At 40.9% G+C, this 19196-nt stretch overlaps 1 protein-coding gene across 6 annotated transcripts in view; it reads right to left on the bottom strand.

The window, feature by feature from the left end:
- Positions 1 to 8853, bottom strand: part of CD96 (CD96 molecule) — a 98008-nt gene extending 89155 nt beyond the window's left edge. For all 6 annotated transcript variants that reach the window (XM_029939264.1, XM_029939266.1, XM_029939268.1 and 3 more), the window contains exons 1-2: positions 8722 to 8853; positions 6533 to 6886 (exon numbers count right to left, since the gene is read on the bottom strand). In XM_029939264.1, coding sequence (XP_029795124.1) covers positions 6533 to 6886; positions 8722 to 8782 — 415 coding nt within the window. In that variant the 5' untranslated portion in view covers positions 8783 to 8853. The remainder of the gene's footprint in view (positions 1 to 6532; positions 6887 to 8721) is intronic.
- Between the last annotated feature and the right edge of the window lie 10343 nt (positions 8854 to 19196).

Here is a 19196-nt window from a genome sequence, read left to right as displayed (position 1 = left end):
ACAAATCAAAAGACTATAGATGCTGGCGAGGGTGTGGAGAGACGGGCACCCTCCTACACTGTTGGAGGCAATGTAAACTGGTGCAGCCGCTCTGGAAAACAGTGTGGAGACTCCTCAAAAAACTATCGATAGAACTCCCCTATGACCCAGCAATAGCACTGCTAGGGATTTACCCAAGGGATACAGGAGTGCTGATGCATAGGAGCACATGTACCCCAATGTTCATAGTAGCACTGTCAACAATAGCCAAATCATGGAAAGAGCCTAAATGTCCATCACCTGATGAATGGATCAAGAAGATGTGGTATATATACACAATGGAGTACTACATGGCAATGAGAAAGAATGACATATGGCCATTTGTAGGAAAGTGGATGGACCTTGAAGGTGTCGTGCTAAGTGAAATAAGTCAGGCACAGAAGGACAGATACCATATGTTTGCATTCATAGGTCTAACAGGAGAGACCTGGCAGGGGACCATGGGGAGAGGAAGGGGGAAAGAGAGTGGGGAAGAGTGAGGGACACAGATCAAGGGAGACTACTGAATACCGGAGACGAACCATGGACTGAAAGGGGAGGGGGATGGGGGGAGGGGGTGATGGTCATGGTGGGGGGCACTTTGTGGGGAGAAGCACTGGGTATTATATGGAAACTAATTTGACAATAAACTATTATAAAAATAAATAAATAAATAAATAAAATTTAAAAAAAAGAATTGGACACTTAAGCGACTGAGCCGTCCAGGTTCCCCTCCTAAATATACTTCTAACATTTCTCCCCATGTATCTCACTGTCACTCTACTCAATGTTACTAGCATCTCTCACTTAGATTTCTGCCCTTTTAATTGATCTACATTATCTGCTCTATCCTTTTTCAATTAATTTCTTATACTTTTGCCACAAAGATCTACTTGAAATGAAAAATTAAAAAAATCAAAACAACCATTTACCAATTAGTTTCACAGCTCTGAGGATAAACATAAAACCTGACTAGACCTTTCAGTCTCTCTAGCCTCATCTTCAACTGCTTCCCTTTCACTCCCTGTGCTCAAGGCATAATACCTTTTAAAACCCCCCAGAGTTGCACTATCTCCTTACTACCACAGAGCCTTTGTATATCCCATTTTTTGTAAAGCTGTGTTCCCCACATTTACCTAGTTAACCACTGCTCAAGCATTACTTCCCCAGGAAACACATCTGGATTTTCCCGTTATATCCTCTCAAAACACTATTTGCTAACTGCAAGAACACTTCTCACTGTTGCAATTTGACATTTTCTGCCTTATTTGGTTATTTTTTGTTTCTTTCATTGAACTTCATAATTCCTGATGACAGTCGTGTCTGCGTTGTATTCCTGGTGTCTAGTGTCATAAGTGCACAAAAATATTTGTTGGATAAAGACTGAATACAAGAATTTAAGAAGAGCCAGCATTCAAGTTCAAGAACAAACTATGCTATAAAAACAGACACATAGGGGTGCCTGGGTGGCTCAGTCAGTTAAGCATCCAACTCTTGGTTTCAGCACAGGTATTGATCTCACAGTGTGTCTGAGCCCTACAGTCAGGCTTTGTGCTCACAGCATGGAGCCTTTTAGGGATTCTCTCTTCCTCTCTCCCTGCCCCTTCCCCACTTGTGCTTCCTCTTTCAAGATAAATAAATAAACTTTAAAAAAATCTTTAAAACACATAGATCAATGAACAGAGACCCTAAAAATAAACCCGCATATCTGATCAATTAATTTATAATAATATTATTATGAAAAGATCCAAGAATCCACAATGGGGAAAGGATAATCTGTTTAGTAAGTAATATTGGGGAAGCTGTATAGCTGCAGGCAGAGGAATGAAATCGGACTCCTGTCTTAAACCACACATAAAGATCAAATTAAATAGAATGATTATCTGAACATAAGACACAAAACCATAACACTCCTAGAAGAAGACATTAGGGGCAATGGTTTTTTGGCCTTGGCAATGATTTTTTAGGTGTGACATCAAAAGCAAAGGTAAGGAAAGCAAAAGTAAACAATGGGACTGCATCAAACTAAAAAGCTTCTTAACAGCAAAGAAAAATATCAGTAAAATAAAAAGATAATGTATGGAATGGGAGGAAGTATTTATAAATCATGGTATCTGATAAGGGGTTAATATCTAAAATATAAAAAGAACTCATACAACTTAACAACAACAACAAAACAAATAATCCAAGTTAAAAATGGCCAGAGAAATTGAATAGACATATTTCCCAATAAGATATACAAGTGTCCCATAAGCAGGGAAAAATTGTCCAACATCACCAAGCCTCAGGGAAATGAAAGTCAAAACCACAATAAGATATCATCTCACACCTCTTAAAATGGCTATTATCAAAAAGATAGCAAATATTAGAAAAGATACGCAGAAAAGGGGGCACTTGTATATTGATGTAGAAATGTAAATTGGTGCAGCCACTCGGGAAAACAGTATGGAGGCTCCTCAGAAAAATAAAAATAGAACTACCTTATGATCCAGCATTTCCACTTTTGGGTATATTTCTAAAGGAAATGAAATCATTACCTTAAAAAAGATATACACATCCTCATGTTCATTGCATCGCTATTTACAATAGCTAACACATAGAGACAGCCCAAGTGTGTACTGATGGTTGAATGGATAAAGAAAATATTTTAATGTACAAGGAAATATTGTTGATTCATTCCTTCAAAAATGAAGGAAATTCTGGTATCAGTGACAACATAGATGGACTTGAGGGCATTATGTTACGTGAACAAAGACAAATACTGTATGCTTTCATTTATAGGTGGAATCTTCAAAAACAAAACAAAATGAACTTACAGATACAGAGGACAGATTGGTGGTTGCTAAAGGCGGGGTGTGGAGTGAAAGAGGTGAAGGTGGTCAAAAGGTACAAACTTCCAGTTAATAAGATAAATAAATTCTGGGGCTATAACATACAGCATGGCAACTACAGTTAATAATACTGCACCATATGTTTGAAAGCTGCTAAGAGAGTAAATCTTAAAAGTCCTCATCACGAGAAAAACATGCAACTGTGTGAGGTGATGGATATTAACTAAACTCATGGTGATGATCGTTTCACAGTATACACGTATATCAAATCAAACTATCACATCATACACCTAAAACTGTTATAATGTCATATGTCAATTATATCTCAGTAAAACTGGAAAGAAAAGTCAAAGAACAAATTATGCCTCTGGACAGGGTAGTTAGACTGAGATTATCAAGATATTATATTTTATTACTGATAACAGAATAGAATACTTCTCTTACTAGATTCTACATATTTCTTTTGTCACTTCTCCTCCTCCTTCTAACACCACTACTTCTTCTCCTCCTGTTTTCAATCACAACATTAACAGCCCTCAAAGGCTTCTGTAGTGATCTAAAAAATTAAATTCATGTTGCACTTTGATAACAGAGCCCAGTAACTTCGCATTTTAATACACATCAAAACCATACAATCTCAGACCCTGTGGGTCCAGTGGTATTCAAACGAGGAAATCTGGATTACTACAACTCAGAGCTGAAGTCAGAAAATGGCATTTCTTGGAATAACTTGAAAGCTCACATAGGAGAAAACTTTGTCAAGTGAAAGTGAGAAAGTAGCAAATGCCAAACTCTTTACTACATTTCTATCTTTGTCCACAGGCTCAGAGCACTAACCCACACTAAGGAACAAAATGTTGTGAAAAGAGAACAGAACCCCTTCTCAGGCCCCCCAGGAGCATGGGGACAGAATTTAGGCACGTACTATTTTGTGAACAGACAGGATGCAGAATGGCTCACAAGACAACAGAAAGGAAACAAGAGGTCCCACTGCCTGTGGTCCCTCAGATTTTCATATTTAGATTCTTGTACATCACTTCAATTCACCTTTGCTCACAACCTTTGTAAGTATTTACACATCATATATGCTTTGCTTATCCAACTGGTTGCAAACATCTCACAGGGATGTACGAGGGAAATGGCATAAATGAGAGAAGAAATGAGTGAAGATCAAAGCAATAAAGGGGAAAAAGATGTGTCATTGGGTGAGGACTTAACAGGGCTTTTGAATGGCAACCGCCTCATCTGAGTTAAGTGTCTGCCGCTTCGCGCTCTGCCAGACTTACATTTTTGGTCACTCTGTAGTGAAGGATGCTTTTTCCAGCTCTGTTTTTCTCTTTTGTCTGCTGTTCCCTTTGTACTCGATACACAATACCAGAACTATTTCTCTAACATTGAGGCCATTTTGTTTTCCACCTGGTCCAGTTGACCAACAGCACAGTGACCATTTGGGAAATTTCCAACCACAAAGCATAGACACATGGCTTCTGCCTCTCTGAGATTTGCAGTTTTTAGTAGCTGCAAACTTAGTTTCGTTGAATTGCCCTTTATTTTAAGAAACATACTTTCCTAAAGGATAACATACTATCTCTTCTCCAGTGCTGCCCTCATGGCATGTCCCCCTATCTCTTATTTCCTATAGGGCACATCAATCCATGGAGCCAATCCTCAATCGAGTGGACATTAGACCCTCAGAGATGCATTAGTACAGTTTACAGATTAAGGCAAAAGGTACAGAATCTTAATCTAAACCCAAGGTCAATGTGTACTTGTGCTAATGTACGTTCAATGTTCTGTTGGGTTTCAAATTAGACAAATATAAAAAGGGAGGGAGTTAGACTCATTTTAAATAGGAACTGACAGATAGAGTTCACTCATTATCATTATTACTCTTCTTAATGAAAACTACCCTTTACCAAACTCTTAAGAGTCTGGCAGGAACTATGCTAAGTGCTTTTACACAGATTGTCCCATTTAATCATCAAAATAACGGTACCCGTGAAGGAAGTACTATAACTATTCATGTTCAGGTAAGAGAACAATAGCTTAGAGACTTGAAATAACTTGACAGAGATGATACATATGATAAATGACAGGGCAACATTCAAATCCAGGCTACCCGACTCCAAAGAATGGGCAGGCAGACACTGCTCTACACAGGCTTCCTTCTTTCTCTTCAATCAACTCCAGCCCACCCTTCCCCCAGTAAAAGTCATCACCTTATCCCAAATTGAACTCAACTATTTGTTTTCTCCTGGAAAACAGCGCTGGGATCAGGGCATTGTAAAGTAGTGGCGGAGGAGCCGCAGATCTACAGGTGAACTAACACCACGGTTTTCTCTCTTGATAAGGAATGGGAGGAAGCAAAGGAGGTAATAAATCGATCCCTTTTGCCTGTTATGGGCACTTCCACAACCTTCAGGAGTTATTTTTTGTTGTTTTTTCCTTATATTACCATGCCACTTTTCCCATGAGTTAAAAACGCTTCATTTCCAGTGCATTTTCCACTTGTTGGCTTTCATTTTCATTCTTTTCCATTAGTAAAAATGGAAATCATTTACTGTAGGACCAACTAATTTAGATGTAGCCATTATTATCATCATTTTCCAGATGGGCTCAGAGAATGGACATGGCAGACCCCAGGTGAAACCTATTTCTGGCCAGAAAGGAGCTAGAACTTAAACCTAGGATTCCTGCCTCCAAGCACAGCCCCTAAAGCCAGTGTGTATGAATGCTACACGAGTAGCAGCTCCTTGGTAACTTTACCTGCCCTACATTAAACATACCATCTACCCAGAGCCACTTGCACACAAAAGTGTGCAAACCTGCTCTGTTCCTCTCCTCTTCAGTGACTGGCATCACTCCAGATGTCACCTAAATTTCTCTCTCTCTTTCACTCAGACTACCATTGTTCTATATCCATTCTATTAGCCAGTCACCCCCATTTTATGCCCAAAGTATACAATTTGTCATTTCTTTCTATATCTACCCAAACTACCACTCTATCTCCTCCGGGCCACAAGGACTGTCTCCTAGTTCGCTCCCACCTTTCCCTTCTTGCACACCTTCACCCCATTCTCATACTGAAGCCACCGTAATCTTTTTATGACCCAAATAGAGCCAGGCTATAAATGTCACACCATCCTTTCACTGTGAATACTTCAGTGTCTTCCTATGGCTCTCAGATAAAAATCAAAACTCTGAATCCTTGCCGACAAGATCTGACATGATCTACCTCCCACCTCATCTCTTAACCTCTGCACTGCAACCCTGCTGGCATTTTCTCATTTCCTTAAACACTAACGAGTCCCTTATACAAGTTGTTCATTCCCTGTGTTTGGATCACTCACCAATCTCCACCTCCAACATGGTGTTCATGTTTGCTCCTTCCTCTGACCTCAGCCCCAGCGCTGCTTACTTAGGGTCAGCTTCCCTGGCCGCTGTTGCATGCTCTTTCACAGGACCCCTGTAGCCCTTATCACTTATCACTGTTGCAATTGTACTTTTATTTGTGGAATTATTTGGTTAGTTCCTGTCTTCCTTTCCAAGTGATACCTCATTCTGCTCAAGTTCTGTGTACTTAGCACTGTGTTTACCACGTGGCGGGCTCATAATCCATACCTGTGAGTGAATGAGAGCTGGGTGAAAGCATGGGATTCTTTCCCTCCACCAGTTATGCTCACCATTTGTCAGAATGAGTAGGTTGTAGATTTTAGTCTGAACACCCTCTGGAAACAGAGTAAAGGTACACTCATACTTCCCAGTGAATGAAGAGGACACGTTCCATAAGTGCAGGGTCCATTTTAACACATTTCTGGGAGTTTCTGTGAAAGTCACCAGTAACTCACAGGGACTGTTATTGGCACAGTGAAAGCCATGTTGGGGATGATAAAGGGCAATCAGGTCCAACTTGTCTGTGACCTTGGACCATTGCATCTGCACCAACAAATTTTTCTTCCACGTCTGGCAGGTCAAGTTGACGTCAGAGCCAGGGAAAGCAAAGATGTCTTCTTCATTGAATGCTTTCCCCCATACTCCTGGAAAGGGAACACGAGCCATCAGTTTACATGATTCATGTGGAATGACTCTTATTTAAAAACCTGGTCACTTCGGTAAGGTGAACAACTGAGGAATTTTTTCTCTGGTAAAAATATTCATCTCTTTGTCTGTTGGTCTGTCCAAAGAATAATTAAAGTTCTCTGACTACCTGTGAATAAAATTAAGCCTATTTAGAAATTGAAGCCCACCAGCAAACTTATTATGACAGCTTTCTTTACAATGACTATAATGGGTTTTTTCTTTCTTTCTTTTTTTTTTTGTTTATGAATCAACAGCTGCATATAACACAAATAATATTTTTGAAAACTAAAAACATAACTGATATGTGTGTAGCTGTTTTAAAAATTATATGCTCTCAAGAGGCTTTTAAATAGGCTATTTAAGCCTTCTCACACACCACAGAATAATGTCGTTAACACTCTATCGAAGGCGAAACAGAGGCACAAGGTGATTAAGTGATTTGCTTAAAGTCACACCTCAGCAAAAAAACCTGAATTTGGTTGCCTAGAGTCGGAGCTCTTTCTGTAACCTTCATAACCTTCAAATTGCCTCCCCCAGATTGGTTGAGAAGGCTAAGAAATTTGACATTCAGTACATGAAGATCAAAAGGACCTTCATTTTCATGAAGTTAGGGCTCCTGAGAAAAGAAGGAGAGAAAATACCTCAGGCTTTCCACTAAATAAACTATGGCCAGCATCACCAACAATCAACACTTTGAAATACTAGACAAAAAAGAAGATTCTCTCCCATCAGCTCTCTGACCACATGGTACAAGGCACTTAAAATATGTTAAACATTGAGCCTTTGACACGCCTTAATGGTGGAGGCCTCAGTTTTAGCGTTAATGGAACACTGTTACAGGAATGATATACTAGTATGACAAGTCCCACAGAAGCTCACAAAGGAAAAAGATAAAAAGATGACAAGCAACAGAGAAGAAATAAGGCTCTCTAAGGGACGTGACAAATGGGAATTATTGCACTTTTCATGGATTCAAAAGTTTGGGTAGGCAGAGGTTAGTACAGTGTAATGTCATTCCCTGTAAGCTCTCTTTGCCTGATAATATGCCTCTGATCCTAGCCACAGCACTGTGTTCCGAAGTCTCCTTTGATTTAGAAATTCTCCTTAGGATCTTCGTTGCTATGTCTGTAAAGCATAGTTAATTCTTAAGACACTCAAGCTCACTATACTACCCCTCGTGCTATGGAATGCAGAACTAATCTTTCCTCCTATTTTTAAATAGGCCCTGAAGGGCACAGGTTCCCCCCTGTCATACATAAAAACCCTTCTTTGTCTTCTGGGTCTATACCTACACATGCCTCACTAAAATTCAACATATGTTCAGCTCCCAAAGACATTAGTATTTTGAGAAGTAATGCTTGTTACATTCAAAAGGAACAGGATTCTTGAGAGAGACAAAAAGATGAGCGAGATCTCCGAGCACCGAAGGCTTTGTGATTTTTGTAGTGTTCCAGAGCTGTTCTGACTACCGCTTGGAGAGCATTTCATTTCTGAGAAGCACAATTTCCAAGTTACTCCAGAGAGCCTCTTCGGAAGGAAATGGGTGAGAATGTCTCAGAGCAGTGGCACAAACCACTCATTCCCTTCTCGTTTTCAGGGTTCGTTAGTAATCATTTCTGGATGCTTAACATCTCTGCGAAAGCTGCCACTTAAATATGTAACCCAAAACCTTAGCAACGGTCTGCCTTCGGTGATCAATGTCAGCAGCAGTCACCCGAATTCTAAATGAACAGAGGCCCCACTCACCCCTAGAGCAGCCTATTTGACAAGAAAGGACAACTGGAAACCTTACCCCCGACAAAGTATATCTGGATGATGGAACAGACAGCACAATATGTCCATTTTTTCTCCATCGTCTCCTGAAGGCCTCACACCCGCATCTCCAGGATCACAGAAGTCAATTGATGCCTTCAAGCAAACTCCGGCTACCCTACTTGTGCAGAAAAACCCCAAACTTGCCGCACGCCTGGGTCTATTTATCACTTGGCAAGACCCCAGGAAATGAAACGTAGACAGGAAAGTAATGCGGTTCAGAGCTAAGTATAACCTTCACCAGAACAATGTCGAAATTGTTCTCTAAAATTTTGCGTATCACCTTCACTAAAAGACTTCTCAGGATCCAAAGATTCTCTCCTTCAGGATCTCTGTGTCAGTCAAGCTGTTTCTAAAATCCAAACAAAGGAAGTCACGCAGAGAGACTCGTAATGTGCTTTTTATACATTTCTCTTCAAGAGCACAGAGTCATTTAATGAATGTGCGCTTAGTGTCTCTCATAACCATTTTCTGTTCAGTTTTAAAATATGTTTTCTTTCCAGAATTGCCCCAGGGTGAGAGAACAGAGAATTAACACAGTTAATTTTAATAAAATCGGGAAAGTAACAGAGGGTAACATCGGACATCAAACTGAATTTTATTGTCACCCATATTGCAGGAAAACCTACATTTCCTGGGGGGCGGGGGAGGGAGGGCTCCTTTTCCACCCTCATCTGGGCGAGGCTGGAGGTCAGGCAGAGAAATGTCCCACTCTACTGGCTGGAGGGCTGTTTTTGCAAAGAGCAGAAGAACTTGCCTGTGCCTCAGCCACAAACCAGAGAGCAAAGCCGAAACAATCTGAATCCAAAACCAAAGAGTCTCCTAGCTCAGCCAGCGACCAGGCCTGTGCTATCTGCCCAGTCACCTCCACTTCCAGAAGACTGAGACTAGGGTTCAGGAACGGGTCCTCGTATATGATGACTTCCTTCCAGATCTGATGCCAGATATTAGTTTTCCAGCTTGAGATAAAATAGGCTGTCTTCACCTTCTAGACTTCAGAAAACAAACATTAGGCTAAGGACTACAGCCTCAAGTTGATGAGCAAAGAATAAAAATGAATAAATATATGTGTTTACAGATAACCATATGAACACTTGGTGAAATGTTCTGTGAGCCTAATTTCACAAACACAATAAAGGCATCAGCCAGCAAGCCTGATGACAAACAAGAAGGCTGAGCTGTGTTTCTGAGGTGGTTACTCTTTTGAGGTCACATGGAGGGAATTCCCGCCAGGTTGTCATCATCATATTGCCATCGTGTGTCACGACATCTTGATGTACCGATCTACCTTGTATATACTGATCTGTCCCTATGCAAGGACTTGGGAGCAATATAGATGATGCTAAGAAGCATTTAGCGGCCTCCTGTCTCCTATGGCTTTAAACTAGAACACCTTTTCAGAAAAGAAAAATCCCTAAAACTCAGAAAAGGGGAAAACATCACTTATTTTCCAGAGCGACAGATGGAATCCTTGCCTCTCATTGGGGTTGGGCTGCCCAAGGCCCCCGTTTCAGAGGCTGCTGGGAAAACCTGCCTCCTGGGTGTTATTCGGAGACTGGTTCACGGGTTTTATCCCTAGACACCTCTGTGGCCCAGAGTCATCAGATTTGACTAATTTTCCTTTGGGATTCACCCAGGCTCCAGGAGAAGAAAAATTTCAGATGCCCACAGAATGTTAATTGAACGCACCTGGTGTGCTAGAGCTGCGAGACGCGAGCAGCAGCCCCTCCATGACAGTGTGCTCCCAGCAGGTGGCAGCAGCGCCCCGCACACAGACATTGCTCTCCCAGGTGACGGGTATTGCCCCCGCGGCTTCTCAATCCCGGTAATATTTTCTAAAGGCCCTTTCAACATGGGGATAGGCATTCTCTACACTTAAAAATAACTCCTCAGTGGAAGTCATGAAAATCTCTATTATCCTCCCTGCTCACCAAATCCCAATTGCACAGCGTTTCTCCTGCCTTGGACGATAGTCTACTGCATATAAAGAGAAAACAGAAGCAGTCAGTTCCACACACACAAAGAAAACTTGAACTTCTTGAACTTCAGAGGCAAATTCAATTATTTACAAAGAGAAACAGGGGCACGTATTATTTCTGCTAGAAGCAAGCCGTAATTGTGTGTTTTGAGCAAACGTTTTACATGCGCCATCTAAACACCCTCAATGAGAAAAGGACATTTTCAGAAATAGGAAGTTGAGCAAAGGGTCCACTTACTTTAGTGGTTTGGATCGAGGTTAATTCAAACATGATTTGTCTTGGATTTTATTCTTAATTATTATATATAAAACTTAAAACATGGACTGTTCTTTCATTGCACATGTTTCTCTCCCAAACGGCTTAGAAAACATGCTGTTTAATGTTTCAAATAATTGAGAAATATTCATTGAGTGCCAACTCTTAAGGGATTACTGAAGAGGCATAGTTTTAAGTGATTTTAAAATACAATTGATAAAACATAGCTCTTGTTCTTAAGGTACTTACTATTTTGCTAGAGAGGAACATGCACACACACCACCAAGGAGACAAGAAACACAAGGCACAGAACTGAACAAGTAAGTGGCCCAGGATTTTAGGAAAGGAAAAGGTGTAAGGACTGAGTAAGCCAGGAACATTTTAAGTGTGGAAATCTAAAGTTGACTTCATATTGTAGAGGTAAGTCTGGTGGAAACCAAAAGGTAAGTCATTCCAAGCAGAAGAGACAGTAGAGCCAACAGTTGGAATTGATAAAGTTCAAGGCCAACTATGAGTCAGTTGTGATCATGGAACAGAGGCTCTATTGAGGGGCTTGAGGTCAGACAAAGCTGTCCAAGGGGTGAGATTAGTTGATGGAAGGCTTTGAATTCTGAGCTCTAGATTTTGTTCTTCCTGTTAGAGAGAGTTACAGGTTTTTTGACAGAAGTGTGACATATATAAAATAACATTTTAGAAAGATGAATCAGGTAGGCTTGTGAATAATAGTAAGGTAGGGGAAAGGGAGGAGGAAGAGCTGTTAGTGGTCTTTTATTTCCCTAAGCAGTGGAGGGCAAGAGCCTGCTGATGGGTTATGGCAGAGTGTGATGGGGTGGGGGGCAGGGAGGTGGTGGACATTACAAAGAAAGAGGAGGTAAGGCTTGGTTTCCCAGTGAATATGGAGTCAAAATCAGCTCTAAAGTTTCATGTATCATAATGAGGAGAAAAGAAAAGCTACAATAGATGTAAGGGCTGTAAAACGATGTGAAAGTATAATTGATTAACTAAATGTCCCTGCTGGAAAAACCACCTTACCCTTGAAGCAGTGGGCAAGGGGTCACTGCACTTTGGACACAAAGTGAGGGATAGCCCATTAGGGTACAGGTACAGGCCTTGACCTCATGAGAATCAAGGTCCCCCTTTCGGTTTTCACTTGGATTTTCTGAGTTTTAAGAATTGCCATCTCATGGGAGAGAAAGAATTTCATGATACTTTCAGCATATAGCAATCTATTTTATTACTGTCATCTCCCCCATGCTCAACTCCACCCATTAAAGACTGATTCTAATGTAATACATTTTTTCCAATGACAACATTAATATCTGCTCATTACCAGAAAACATTTTAAAAGGTTAACTTAACAAAGAAAATAAAAATCAGCTGGAATCCTAACCACTCACAGACAACCAGTACTTATATTTTGTCCTATTACCTTTCTGGACTTTTACATAAATATGTATACAGGAAGAAAATGGATTTTTACTATTTTTACCACATGCACTCTAACCTGTCCCTTTTGTTTTACTTCATAATATATTGTAGATATATATGCATGTTATGAAACAAAGGCAAACTTCCTTCTTTTAAAAAGGCTGCATGGTATTTTATTGTACATACATACAAAAAAAAATCTTTTAAGTAAGATAAGTATAAAATTTCTACCTAATGTTTCACTTTAATAAATAGAATTTAAAAACTCAATTGAATAATTATAGCTAGTAATCTCTGAATATTTTTTAATGGCAAGCTAAAATAAAGAAGCAGAGAAAGAGCAATAGACAGACAGACGGGAGAGAGAGTTTAATTTTGCCAAAATTAAAGCTAGTGCTGGCTCACTAATAACTGAATAATGTTGACTTTTGCAGGAATACAGTTTAAAAACTATTAATATTTCTAGGATTAACATAGAATAAAAGAAATCTTTTAGATTATCTTCTGCCCAGTTTTAAAACATGGAAATTTATTTAAAATGTCTCTTCACATGCAATGGAGAAAAAAGTACCACTTGAAAGGCTGTGTTTTGCAATTGATTTTAACACTTAAAAAAAGATGGTATGGAACTAAATAGTATACTGTGATTCTTTTGTAGACTCCTACAAATATGTATTTTTTATTTTTTTAATGTTTACTTAAGAAAGAGAGACAGAGTGTGAGCAGGGAACGAGCAGAGAGAGATGGAGACTGTCAGCACAGAGGCGGACATGGGGCTCGAACTCACGAACCGCGAGATCATGACCTAAGCAGAAGTCGGACACTTAACTGACTGAGCCACCCAGGCGCCCTAAATATATTTCTGACCACATTGTATTTTTACAACTATAGATTCACATACAGATGCTGTGTTTCTTTTTTAATTTTAATTTAATTTATTTATTTTGAGAGAGAGAGAGCGCCAGCATGGGCAGTGGAGGGGCAGAGAGAGAGAGAGAGAGAGAGAGAGAGAGAGAGAGAATCTCAAGCAGGCTGCACTAATAGCACAGAGCCTGATGGGGAGCTCAAACTCACAAAACTGTGATCATGACCTGAGTGGAAACTGAGAGTCCTACGCTTAATCAGTTGAGCCACCCAGGAGCCCCTGTGTTTCTATACTTAGTAAAAACAATAGACTAATGTCAACCAAGGACTGGATCTAACCTTTAACCAGTAACCTCCCCCACAAATCATACCTTTGAAATGGGGCTGTGAGTTTGAAAGAGAAAGCAAGAGTCGGAGCCAGCAAGTGAGAAAGGAATGGAGACAGAGGCCACATTGAACTTGCGGCTTTATGGATGGTGTGGCTCAATACAACCTCACTTGGGTACTGTTGCCAGGATATAGGAGATTGTGATTAATAGCATTTCCTAAATCACATCCTTTTCTCGGAGAAAGAATTATAATGGGGAAGCTCGATGAGTGGGATAGAAAGTTACTCCTCATTGCTGAACATCTTTTAAAAATGTATCATTTCACATTTCTAACTCAAGGATAACCTTGTAATAAACTTTATTTCACTTTATTTGGTGATTGAGGATCTTTTTTTAAATTAAAAAAATTTAACGTTTATTCTTGAGAGAGAGCGAGAGAGAGAGAGAGAGAGACAGAATGAGTGGGGGATGGGCAGAGAGCAAGGGAGATGGAGAATCCAAAGCAGGCTCCAGGCTCTGAGCTGTCAGCATGGATCCTGGTGCGGGACTCCAACCCACAAACCGCGAGATCATGACCTGAGCCAAAGTCGGATGCTTTTCCAACTGAGCCACCCATGCACCCTGGTGATTGAGGATCTTACAGAGACCACAAATATTGTCCTGAGACCCAGAGTGGTCTAAGAATCTAGAGGATAGTTGTAAATAAACACATACTCCCCTCATCCAAAAATGAAGTATAACTTATTAGAAATTTGCCTCCTTTGTGGAAGAATCAAAAACAGGCATGAGCATGCCCCGGCACAAAGGCTATCTATTTTCTGCCAAAATCTATAGAATGTTGGGGCTACAGGGAACTGTAATGATTATCTAGTATAGGCAGAGCCTTTCATTTTAAAGATGAAGAAACTGAGGCTCCAGAGGTAGGTGTCTTGGCCAAGGTTCAAAGAGTTTGTTATAAAGAACCCTGTACTATTTGTTATGCTGAGACAATGAGTCATACCTCACACTATTAAACTATTCAGTTTAGTGTATTCAACAGTTAAAACCAATTGTTCTGCAAACTAAAATGCAAATTGCCTCCAATATCATAACAAGTAAGAAACAATCTAGAAATCATTTTTTTTATTCCCATGACATTTCTCTTGACTCATCTGCTCCAGGATGTCCCAGAGGAAACAATAGTGAGTAATTAATATGTCGGAATGTACACACACACACAAATACACACAGGCACACATTTGTTTGAGAAGTTTCTGTTTGTGTATTTATTGGTTTGCTTGCTTGCTTTTCAATTTAATTTCCTGGAGGAATTCTGACCAACTCTCTGGGCAATGCCAAACAGACTTTTTAAAATCGAAGATAGTGAATTAACTTCACCTGGTGTTATGTAACAGCATTGATTTTATTTTACTGCCACTATTCTTTCACCATTTATTATGTATTTTCCTCTGGCTTTGCTCAGAGAAGTCACGATAGGTCTCCTATTCACTTCTCCAAACACTTCCTTTTCTTTGGGGCCTTTCCTCTGTTCTCCCACATTTCCAGAACTAGATGACCATGCAGACAAATGAACAACAGAAAACAGTGTGTGTGAAGAGTCCTCTGAAGCAAGCAGATGGTCCTCAAAGCTTTTTTTTTCCCCTAAAACAAAGTCATGCCTTATCACTTTTGAGTTAGAAAAGCTTTTCTTCTCTCTGTCTCTTTTTTTTCTCCTAAAACTAAATCATGCCTTGGTTCTTTTGAGAATGTTAGAATCTACTTGGAATTACCAGTGTTTGTATAACTGTCACACTCTAACCATAGTTAGAGAGCCCTGGATCTTCAGAATAATCAACCCCTTATTTTATAAATAAGGAATCTGGGGCCAGGTGAAGGGAAATGATGAACCTGAAGGCACAGAGTTATATATTCCATAAGTACTGAATGCAAAAGCATGGTTTTAACCTGGGCCCCTTCTTCCCCTGCCCCAAAGATGAATCATCATGAATATTGCTATTTACCTGACGCTCTTTGGCCCTGTGGTTTAAACGACCACAAAACCAGGCTGAGCTGTCAACCAGACCTTCCCAGCAAAGCAATTCAGCCCCACATACCAGCCTCCCAGCACATGTAACTCAGATGTGTGTCTGTGACATATGATTGTACAGAACAATGTATCAGAGACCTGATGCTTACTTGTGAGAGGGGCAAACCTCAAATGCCAGCTCTGTAAATGTCTAAGCTCCTCTTTCCATACATCTCTAAGGCACAGTGGGTGCTTCAGAGGAACCCAGCACCTCATTGTGGTCGGCCAGGCTCTGCACAGCCAATCGCTGGGCCCCTGGCTCCCTCTTCTACCTCTCAGCCCCACAAGCCCTCACTCGCCACAGTCCTGCCCTCTTTCCTTTCTGTCCCTCAGGCCCTCTGTGTTCACTCAACCCCAGGGTCTCTGTATATGCCATTTTCTCTGCTTAGCACTCCTCCCCAGCCTTGTCACATGACTGGATTCTGTCATTCTGGGGTTATTGAAATGCCCCCCTCCTCTTCAAGGGCTTTTCTGATCCCTGTGACTGTATAAGGGAGCACCCCCACCCCTCTCCATGGGTCCCTTTCACATCTACAGCCATATTTCCTCCATGGTGTTTATGAACTAGGAGAAGTTAGGTTGCTTTCTTTCTTGTTGGTGTATTACTTTCCATTAGAATGTAAGCTCTGCAAGGATACGGATTTTGTGTAGTAATCACCTCCTATACCTCAGCACACATCCCTTTGACTCATCTTTCATTCCAGCTGCTGTGGAAGTACTCAGCTGCTTACATGTGCAACATGAGAGCACCTCTTCTCAGCTGCCCTGAATGGCTCACTTTCTGACTTGCGTGTCTCTGGAGCAGAGACACAGTGCCTGCCCACCCATCCATCCATCCATCCTTCTATCCATCCAGACATGAACAACCCTGAAAATTCAAGGTAGTTAACACACCACAGGGCAACATGTGGCCAACGAGGAGCAGGAGCTCCTAAATCTCCCCTCTTCTCATGTTCAGGTGGGTGATTCTAAGGTGTGTTCCCGCATGGCTCCTCAGTGGGTGCCTAGGGGACACAGACACATCTGTCCACAGTGTAAGCTGCTTAATAAATAATGTGCTCTTGGACTGTCTTTCCTTCCTTCCCTGCTTTATTCATTCCAGCTCATCATTTCTGTTCCAGAGAACAATACCCCAAAGTAGCTGCAAACAGGCTCCTACCTTAGTCTGTGCCCTTGAGGGGGATGCATGTGAAGGCTATAACCTTACGCGCTGCTCTATCTCCAGCCCCCAGAATGGTTTTGGCCACAAAATAAGTACTGTGCGAGTATTTTTTGTTTGTAATACCATTTCTCGTCAATGGGAACAATATAGCATACTCATCTCACAGTGTCCATGAATACTGAAATAAGCTAATCAGATAATCTTAAAAATAATATATATTCTTTATTCTGATGAGTTTCTCAACAAATATTGGGCTCCAACTATGTGTCAGGCACAAGGACTGATCTATAGAGATAAAGATAAAGAACCTCTCCTCTTCACCAACATCATTTTGGCATTATCAAGGAGAGGGGTGACCACTGTAAGGATGAGCAGTTCAAGGACCCCCATTGGATCCCCCACCAATTATAACCTTTAGGTCCACTGTAAAGTATACAAGACCAGAGAAATTAGCAGCTCATAAAAGAGCAGACAGTATCTACCTTGACAAAGTCAATATAAATTTAAAGACATTTCATGGCTGACTTACCAAATGCTCAAATGAACTATAGAAAATAAAGAAAGCCTTGACCCATGAGCCATGGAATTTAATAGCAGTACTTCAGACAGAAGTGACAAACCTACCTCTACCCATGACAAGATTCTCTTCTCTGATAGCCAGAAAGCTAAAAGATATAACTATAACCATGAGGAGATGAATATGCTAAAATCTATCAGGTAATCTTTTAAAATATCAGAAAAGACAAAATGCAACATCTGTCGGCACTAGCAGCCTAGCACTTGCTGAAGTTAGTGCTCTCTGGGAGCTGGTTTCCTCCAGAGTTGGTAAGCCAGTCTTATCCTAGCAGAAGATAAAAGGCATGCCCAAAATTGATAATTGAGTTGAGTTTAATGTCAGGTTTATATGTAAGGAATGGTAGGCTGTAGGGGAAATAAGTAGCTATGGCATAGTTCTCCCGGATACCAACACTGGGCAGCCATTTCTTTTCCAGGACTGAGGAGAACTGGAGAGGGCCACCAGAGGGAGTAACTGTAGAGAGAGGCCTCCTGGCAGGAATTGTTGTCTTCGGTATAGAAGTGCAAGCAAGCCATGGCAACCCTTCAGATAGGGAGCCAGGGACATAAATATCCCAAGCTCACCTTCCACAGAGGGAGGAAGGAGAATAAGGTCAAGACATTCATGTGCACTCATTTGGAGAACCAGAGGTTGAGAGAGCTCATTTACACAGTCCACACAGCTTAGCCTCCTGGACTGATAAACATGATAGATCTGGAGGGACAGAAAGGTAATACCCCACATACCAGCTATGTGGTCGTCAGTTATTTTAACAGAAAAGGCTGCAGGCTTTCTTTGCAGGTCCACCTGCGCCATGGCCAAGCTCACTGTTGAGTACCCAGCCGCAAAGGAGTCACCAGTCAGAGAATTTGCAGTATGGTGATGGATGAGAGCTAGCTGGAGGATCCTTTTACTCCTGCAGGAAGGGCTTAAAAAGAGGTCACTTCCTTCAGTCCTGTGCAGGATGAGTCCTATCCTGAGAAAGAGCTCCCCCTGTTGGCAATGCCTGCAAGAGTACCTCAGATCTCATGGAAAGAAAACAGTTGAAATCAGAAGAATGTGTCATTATGTTCAGCATATGGAGTGACTAAGACATTGTTTAAGATTCTAGCCATTGTAGAATAGCATTTACTTCTTGATTTTAAAGACAAGCAAATGATCAGCACCTTTCAACTTCAGTTCCATCATCTCTTGTCACCTCCTTGTGTATTAAAAACATTCACTAGAGACCAAGTGTTACTATAGCAGACCTCCTCTTTTCATTTGGTCTCAACATTCCAGGTGGAACCAAGGTTCCCTGACATGAAAAGCGTGGGCACAGGTATCAACTTGAAATCTTTACCTAGGAAAACCCTTGGATGTTTCCAATTAATCTTCTACCTTTAGAATGTGGAAGAGAAGCCTGATATGGGGCATGAAATATTACAGATCAGGAAAATATCCCATGGCCTGTTAGGAGGAGAAATGATGACTTGAGAATAAGCCAACCAGAAATGCAGAGTTCAAAGTGGGAAGCAGGACCCAGCCACAAACTATGAACTAAGACCCTTTCTCATGCATGTCTATCAAGACATGGTACACCACCATGCGATGCCCATGGAGGCCTGGATCCTAACATGCTGCTGTCATGGTTTGCACTAAATCCGCTGGACAGAGATACTAGAGATTATGGATTTTAAATATATAACTTCCTATGTAGGGATCAAACGGCATAACATACTATATTTGTTTTTTAAATGCTACTATAACAAATTACCGCAAACTTAGTGGCCTAAAACAACAGAAATTTATTTTCTCACAATTCTAGAAACAAGAAG

This window comes from Suricata suricatta, chromosome 5 (genome assembly GCF_006229205.1).
Source record: "Suricata suricatta isolate VVHF042 chromosome 5, meerkat_22Aug2017_6uvM2_HiC, whole genome shotgun sequence".
NCBI lineage: Eukaryota > Metazoa > Chordata > Mammalia > Carnivora > Herpestidae > Suricata > Suricata suricatta.
This window is presented reverse-complemented; position numbering and strand designations above follow the sequence as displayed.